This window comes from Anopheles darlingi, chromosome 3 (genome assembly GCF_943734745.1).
Source record: "Anopheles darlingi chromosome 3, idAnoDarlMG_H_01, whole genome shotgun sequence".
NCBI lineage: Eukaryota > Metazoa > Arthropoda > Insecta > Diptera > Culicidae > Anopheles > Anopheles darlingi.
This window is the reverse complement of record NC_064875.1, coordinates 44,456,540-44,465,080: the sequence shown is the minus strand read 5'-3', so window position 1 is coordinate 44,465,080 and position 8,541 is coordinate 44,456,540. Positions and strand designations below refer to the sequence as shown.

The 8,541-nt window shown below is 45.5% G+C and overlaps 1 protein-coding gene across 1 annotated transcript; it reads left to right on the top strand.

The window, feature by feature from the left end:
* The first annotated feature begins 3,742 nt into the window (after positions 1-3,742).
* On the top strand, positions 3,743-5,284 carry LOC125955211 (ficolin-2-like). Its single transcript, XM_049686204.1, has 2 exons — positions 3,743-4,636; positions 4,723-5,284. Exons 1-2 carry the CDS (start codon positions 3,798-3,800, stop codon positions 4,850-4,852), a joined length of 969 nt encoding a protein of 322 aa, XP_049542161.1. The 5' UTR covers positions 3,743-3,797; the 3' UTR covers positions 4,853-5,284.
* Positions 5,285-8,541: the final 3,257 nt, after the last annotated feature.

Here is an 8,541-nt window from a genome sequence, read left to right as displayed (position 1 = left end):
TTTGAAAAGGGCCCCCCACCCCTGCGAAACGGTACGGCCTGGGCAAGTTGTGTTAATCGTTGTTCTGTGAGCCGCGTGTAGTAGTGAAGGGTGACTGGGAGCATTTGTTGTTGTTTGGTGGCGGTTGAATCAGAAACGATTCCGTAGTTCATCTTTATTACCGTGCTGTGAGGTCCTTGAAGGAAATCGAAATAGGGTAGGTAGTCAGTTCGTAATGGATGTTGTGGATGTGGACACTTACAACAAGTTACTGAAGGATGATGTGCGTTGAAGGGACCATGCGCCTCCTTTGTTCCATGAAGCACTGGCGTCTCCATGTGCTAATGAAATTTACTTCACCTAATATGTTTTATATGGTGTTATTAAAGACATTGCCATAAGGTGTGCAAAGCGTTCAATAAATCGATAACAATCGTCCAACAGCCCAATAAGGTTCACTGGCCATGAGACAACAAATGTGGCTTCGTGTGCGTGGCGGACATAATTGATTCCAAACCATTCATTATGGCTACTACGATCTGCCAACTCTCCAGTCTAATGAATGGGTGTCAATGTCAGTAACGGATTTACTGACTGTAAGTGCACTTGATAGCGTTCCAGCACTCAGTCTCTTTCAATCCTTAATGTCAATTATCGAATGTTGAAGATGCGATTCATTGTATTAATTTAAAATCATTACATACTCATTTGATCATGCGTTCTTCGTCTTAATATTGGTTTCACTATCATTGTAATTCTCAAAGAACAAGTGGTAATTTACTAACGCGATGAGCAGGATTCGAGGTCTCCTCCTATGTCTCGATGCCACACATTATATGTACAGATAAATAAGTACGTATCGTAAGGGTAATGCTATGATCGATTGACCTTATGATTGTTACATTAATGTAACCATTTTCAACCAATATTAGCATCGTAAGACATGCATGCAATGCATGTTTTCCATCACGTGCCATGATATATGTATGTCCGCTTCTAATTTACACACTGGTACATTGCTTGTCAAACATTGAAAGAAACAGTTTTTTTTTATTTGCATCCATTTCCATGTATTCCCTGGGCTCGCATCCTCTGTTCCCTAGTTTATTTTTAATGCCCCAACCACATACCACACCCCGTTCGCCTAACAATGCGAGCAATAAATCATACGCGAGAGTGTAATAAAGTCATTCAATAACCGTTTTCCGCTCACCGATTCCACCACCGCACCGTGAGCAATGGTGCTGCTGTTGCTGCTGCTGCTGAAGCGGCCATTGAATTCTGCTGTGACAACAGCTTTTCGAGGGTTAAACGGGCAAACACCCGTTCCAGGGCCAGCAAATCCGACACCAAAACACCGCTCTGCTCTTCGCGGCTTGGATATAAGCTTTCCAGGAGCAACCAGGGGGGCGTACAAGGTCGGGCGACGAATGATCGGGTAAAAATGGAATTCCCCTTTACAGTCCACGTTTCTTGCATCCTTTTCCGTGAAACACGGTACGGCCATCCGTGGTTCAGATGGCAGCTGAAAGGGTTAATAAAATAAATGGATGATGAATAACTCTGTTAATAAATGGATTTTTCGCCCTTCACACACACGACAACACACATGAACATACCGCGGAATGGAGAATGATAGGGCGATACAGGCGACGGACAGCAGCACAGCAACAATGTTAATTCATGTGCCAATTATTTCATAAATCTTCCGATGGACGGATTGAGTTCTTTTCGCGGTCGCACTCGGTTGCTCGTTCGTTTCGCACGTTCAGGCAAACGCTGAATTGACGTGGTTTGTGCTCTGAGGTCACCAGGTTTGTGTCACCGAGAAATTGCTGGAAAACCCACAGGACAAATGGCAGCTCGGAACGTTATTAAATTGTGTGCGGTTGGTATTGTTGTTGTTGTGTATCCAGATCCAATCTTCCTCAATCTCGGGATAAGATCCAGCTTCGGTTCGATGGAATACATTGCAAAAACATTTCCAGGATGCTCTGCTGCCTTTATTGGGGGCAACTTTATTTGGTTCAATCATCAAGATGCATTCCTTAAAACGCAGACAACCGATCTAGGAAGTGTTTTCCTTCCATCCGTGCATGATAATGCGGTATGTAAAGTAAAGCTAAACACTCACCCCCAAAAAGCTACTCCGATGTTCCGGTGTTTTAGCACAAAACCTTCAACTCAACTCTTGCACATGACAAGCCCGAACGGAAAGTGCTTTGTGCGACGCGCACCCGCATCCGGGCAACGGTTCAATTAGCAAATATTGCATAAACAACTTTATCGAGATAGCAGCAGCAGCAGCATCAGTAGCATCAACAGCATCAACAGCAGCAGCAGCAGCGTAAATGGAGTGAAAGAAGTGCATCTGACAGTGAAAGGCAAATAAATTTCCTGTAAAACGATGAAGATACACTGTTCAAAACATGGACTCGGCACTCGGGACCGATGCCTAAGGGTGGGCGGCTGGCGAGAACGGGAACAGAACTGCCGGGTTGATAGTGCCGGTACACGGAGCGGAGTGGCGTATTTTTCTCCCACCAACACCACTCTGCTCCACCATTTCCCGGTATTGCCGAAGAATCTTACTTTTCTAACGTCGGTGTCGGAGCAAAACCGACCCGGAATCGCCTCTGCCCTGCAGCCCCGTATACCGTTCCTCGACTCGCTTAACGTCGTGCAGCATCGCTTTTTTCGGAGCAGCACAACTTGCCTGTTTGCTGTTCTGTTTGCCTGCTCGAAGAAATGACGCGTTCGCCTCGTTTAAAAAAAGGGTGGGTTGGGGAGGGATGGAGACCCCACCGCTTTCCAGTCTGCGCTTCCTCGTTGGCATCCTTTTTATCATACTGTTTGCCTTTTACCGGGCGGATGCCAGCCTTTCAATCGGAGCCGGAGGGGTTCAGCCTGCCGGGCTGCAAAACAGTTGCGCTCGGTGTGTAATCGAGAGGGTGCATTTAAAATATTTATCGAAATGCAACTTTCCTGTTGGTGAAAGGTTTGCGCAACGGTGAGGGTGAAGATGTTCAAAGCCCGGTTTGTTTACTGCGAATGGAAGGAACCGAACGAATAGTGGGAGCAACCGTTAGGCGATAAAGATAAATTTTAATCTATCAGATCTGCGGCTGCCAGTGCCTTGGTTCTTATGGAGGGCTTCTCAATGGTTTCCCAGCGGTAAGGCATCATCACATCAGTATGGTATGCCCGGTGTCTGGCTGGGAACGCCGACGAAAGGTGAACTCGCTCGCTTGCTTAATATTTCTTTATTGTGGTGATGACAAGTGCAAACATGATATATTATTCGATGTAGACCGATGAAGGCTTTGAGTGAATGCCACGACCACACATCAGCCACGAATGGTTAGATACGTTCAATATGAGCATGATAAGGTTGTACAGATACCACACACACACACACACACGCGCGCGCGCGCGTTCAAGAAATTTCTGAAATTGTAAACAATGTTAAGAAACGTTAAGCCACAGCTTATCTTCTACAACTGCTTTCGGTTTAGGTTTCGCTGCAATGTGTGTTTTGGGTGTTAACCACTGGCAAACCACATCAGCAAACCCATGGCTGGTGGCTTTTGTGGCATTTCTGACTGTTTCTCACGGTTTCTGTTTTGTATACTGGTTGCTGCACTATAAGAGGCAGAAACGTTACACTCTCCACTCGTGCAAGTTGTCTGGTGTAGGACAAGATGATTAAAATTCTCTCTGTGATAGTTTTGCTTAAGTTAGGTGCAGTGCTGTGCGATACAAGTGCAACCGTGACACCTTTGCTAACTCATGACGAAGTTCATGGATTTCCTTTTGAAATGATCATGACGAGACTGCAACAGTTGGAGTATCACATCATTGAGAAAGATCTACAAGCTGACGCAAGGATCACCAGCCTTATCAGTGCAGTGGATAATCTCGTAGTGTCGGTCGACAGGTTGAATTGGTTAGCACAACAAAGTGGTCATACGATCAATGAGCTTGGTTATAACGGTAAAATGATTGGACAGAATCTTACCGCTTTGCAACGAGATGTGAGGGATTTGCTAGCAAGACAGCAAACGCTTATCACGCGCCAAGAGCTCAGCCAACTCGCTCTACAAGGACGATGTAATGCCACGTTTGATGGTCTCTCTGGGAGGAAATACTCTTCCTGCAAGACATTACCGTTTCGCACATCCGGAGTGTATCAGATTCATCCGGAAAAATCGTTCAAGGAGCCGATGACGGTGTTGTGCGATCAAGAGTACGACTCGGGAGGATGGGTTGTCATACAGCATCGCTTCGATGGATCGACCAACTTCTTGCGTGACTGGAAGGAGTACAAGAATGGGTTTGGTGATCTGGAGGGTGAGTTCTGGCTTGGACTTGATCGTATTCATCAGCTCACCTCATCGAAACCGCATGAACTGGTGGTGCTTTTGGAGGACTTTGATGGTAACAGTACCTACGCAAAGTATGATCTGTTCGAGATCGGAGGAGAAAGTCAAAAATACACGCTGAGCAAGATATCGGGATACAGTGGAACAGCTTCAGATGGTTTAACTGGCCAAGCTGGAATGAAGTTTACAACGATCGATGCAGACAACGATACTTGGGACAAAAACTGTGCAGTTGAGTTTACGGGCGCTTGGTGGTACACGGCGTGTCATAACAGGTACGCTATAGCTTCTGATCTTGATGGGAAAAAATACGACAAATCTAACATTACGAACCGATTTTTTTTTTCTATTGTCGAAACAGCAACCTCAATGGGCAATATCTCCGGGGTGAAACCAAATTATATGCCAAAGGTATGACGTGGGCTCCATTTCGAGGACAGCATTACTCACTGAAAACGTCAAAGATGATGATAAGACCAACCGATCAATAATATGCAACATGCACCATATGTTTGTCTCTTCGTGGTACCAGTGAACAATATAGAGTAAATTAATCAAACCTTAGTAATACTCTAATCAGAGTAGTTAACTAGAGTAATAACTTGTTCGCTCGAAACATGTACACGGTATAGGTGAATGCATGGAATCCTCCCGAAAATACACAACTAACTCCTCACCCGAACCAACGAACCCGTTCAGCTGGAAAGCTGTAACGGAACACACTATCACACTTCATCTATCGACGGATTTTGGATATTGTTGGAATGCATCAATGTGAACGCGAAACTTCACACCGACAGTCAGTGTCGGAATCACGGAAACATGTCGGAAATGGATGGAAATGGAATGCCACCAGTAGCGAGCAGTAGCAGTCAGCAAATAGCGACAGCGCGCCATCATTTCCTCGTTTATGCATCCGATGCATCGAGTTTGATTGACGTAGTTCGATCCTTTCGATGTGCGCAGGTCGCGATTTGAGCTATTTTGTCCTTCCTGTGAGAGTGTAATTTACAATTCCAATAGTTTAAATGCAAACACTATACACTATAAATACAAACAGATTCTTTGTTGTTTGGCACTTAGTAACTAGCTTTTGAATCTGTTACGCGTCGACATATCAATTACAGCTTTCATTGCGCCTCTCTGAAGTAGCCAGCAAGCTCGCTAGTCTTGCGCAGATGAAACTTCTGAGACAGAACCATTTAGCTCAATCCCATTCCATCGACCCTGCCCCGACCGCTCTCGAGCGCGTGGCTTATGTTTTATTCATATCAAAAACCCAAGTAGAACCCAATTGCCAATTCGCCCGACGGCACTAGTCGTGGTGGAGGAGTGTAGGAGCAGTCATTTAGAAGGGAACGCTCCGATCTCGAACGCCCAGCAAATCATATTCGGCGCAACCCGAACGCTCGGCATTTTCCCGTCCGGGTGAGTTGTTTTCACGGGTCGCGACACAATCGGGGCTTGCGAAAACAAAGGCACTTGGGCCACCGAAACGCCACCGAGCGGTAACGATACTTGTTTTTTTTGTTTTGTTTTCCTTTTTGCTATGTGTTTGCATTTTCCTCCCCTCGCAGCTAGAATCTATAATACTTTCTCCGTCAAAATTCCTAATTGAATGCCGGTGTCCTTTCTCGGTTGGCACAAGCCGCGCATGGAAGTGATCCGCCTCGCCTGGAGTCACCGTTCCGCGACGTTGGCAGCCTGGGTTTAGCGCGCTGGATGCCGCGTTCGCTTACAAAACCCTCCAGCCCTCGTTGGTCTTTGGTGAAGGGATCGCAAACGGCAGTCCCGGGCCGGAATGGTGGTCCGGGTGCCAACGAAACGATTCGTCCACGGGGCGCATAACGGGCGAGTCACTTAGTTTTTGAAATGTGTCCACCATTTTCCACGCTAATGAATTTTAATTACTTGGAACATTTCAATTATACAAATTGCTTATTATTCCGCCCATGATTCGCCATCGTGTGGTACCCTGCAAGCAGTAGCAGGTCCTCAGGCCGCTGTGGCGCTGTGCTGTGCCGCTAACGTTCTTACCATCCGTTCGCCCAAGCGTGACCACCGTTCGTTCGGTTTGGTTTGAAGGCGAACGGAAAACAACAACAAAATTCACGACAAATTGTTTCCCCATCAAGCTGCCATTGTTATGGTGCATTTTGCTTTCTTGTTGGCCGTCCGAGTTGGCATTGGCGTGCCCCCGAAACGGGAACGGTGGAAATGGCGCCATTTCATTGTTATTAAATATCCGAATAATTCTTACTCCGGTGAGTGCGACTCATTATTACTTTTATTGAAGCGTTCGCATCGACAGAAACGTGAGCGTCGCTGGCCAACGGTGTGGTAGAAACAATAGAGAATTACTGGACTCGATCGGGAGCTCATGGCTTCATCTTTATCCTGTAAAATACTTCAAATAATGGATGAACTGCTAGCAACAAATAGCATACACATACAAATGAGTCCCGCTACCGAGAGTTAACACTTTGCCGAGTGTTTGTCGAGTGTTTATGGAAAACCTTTGACCTCGTAGTCATACAAAGCCTTTAACTAGTGGGAGGTTAATGATAATAGTGCCCTGCCGGTGCTGGCGCTATCGAATCGGCCACACATGAGCCGCTAGTTCCGTTGTAGTGCATCGTGATACCGACATAACGACAAACACATTCGTTCCCTGCGGTGCTAATCGCATTTATCTCCCGATGGGGCCAGATCGCTGATTCATTTCATTTTATTGGCCATTGATATCCGCTAACTGGTCCCAAATAACCGATATAACGCTTCCAGTAATGGTGAGAATCACACACACCAGATATGCTCATCGCATGCCGCGCTCCGCTCCGATACGATGCAGGTTCGTTACATGGTACGACGATGTGGAGGATCCTTCGAAGCACGCGCCCCACACACGATACGCACGTTTGAATTCGGGATGTAAATTATGATGCCAGTGCAGACAGAACCATTTCGGGGATAGAAAGGGAGGGACGGACGGACGGACGGACGGACGGATGGTGCGCGGTAATGTCAACCGGTATGTGCCATGGTCGCTGTGGGCTCACTGCAATGACAATTTGATTGGGTTAGCGTAAAATTTAATTAGATTGATCATCTGATAATGGAAACAGGTTATGGTTATCGACGAGACGAATGGCGAATGCCCTCCTGGGGCAGGGGGAGGAGAAAGGGGCTCGTTGAGCGGTGGTTCGGTATGCCACTTCACCCCCCCCCCCCCCCCGGAATGACCTCGGAAATACGCTCAGTTTAGAATTATTCTCACCGGTCCAGTAATGAGTAACACACTAATGACGTTAACTGTCTCGTTAGGCGCGTTTATCAATCGATGATAGCAGTGTAGCAATCGGTGGGCAGTTGGATCAGACTCATTCCGAAAAGGTGCAGAGATTGAGCACTGTTGACTATAGTGGTCAGATGTGGTCAGTAATGAGATGCCGTTGGCCTCAAGTTCGATGGAAACAGCAAGTTCGTGCAAATACCTAAAAAAGAAACTAATTAATCTTTCAAAAATCCCCTATTTCGTGTCAATTGGAATGCAGCCGACGGACCGGTATGCAATCTCGCTAAGCACGGATTAGAAGGAAGAATCGCTGCCTAATACTTTTGCGATCGGAATGAATGTAAGTTATTGAGAGTTGTGCGAGTTTTTGGAATGAGGTACTTGGTATGGTTCCGATAAATTTACACATTTAACTGAGTAATGCAGAGAATAAGTCAACGGAATTCTTACCGAACATGATAGATTTTTTGCAAACTGATTTACATTTAGGATTACGGCTTCGTATATATCTGAAAATTTTCTACTCTCTTTACTTCCATTGGTACTGCATTTCTTATAAAAGATATTACCATCATTTCGTAGAAACGCTATGACTATGACTACATATGACAACCAATCTTTCCAATACCATTTTCCACTGCCAATGCAACCATTCTTTTCAATACCATTTCATGTATTTAGATTGGGTTTCGGTAGATTATGTCATCATTACATGTTCCTATTAATTTAACTTTATATTTAAATTTTACTTTACATACTTTTTGGTTTTTGGCACATTGATTGTAATTTTAGAAAATACAACTGGAGTTCTAGACTTGAAAAATAGGATAGAAAAGGTTCATACGATTCATTAATTGAATCGTGGACAGGAAACTTGATACGTAC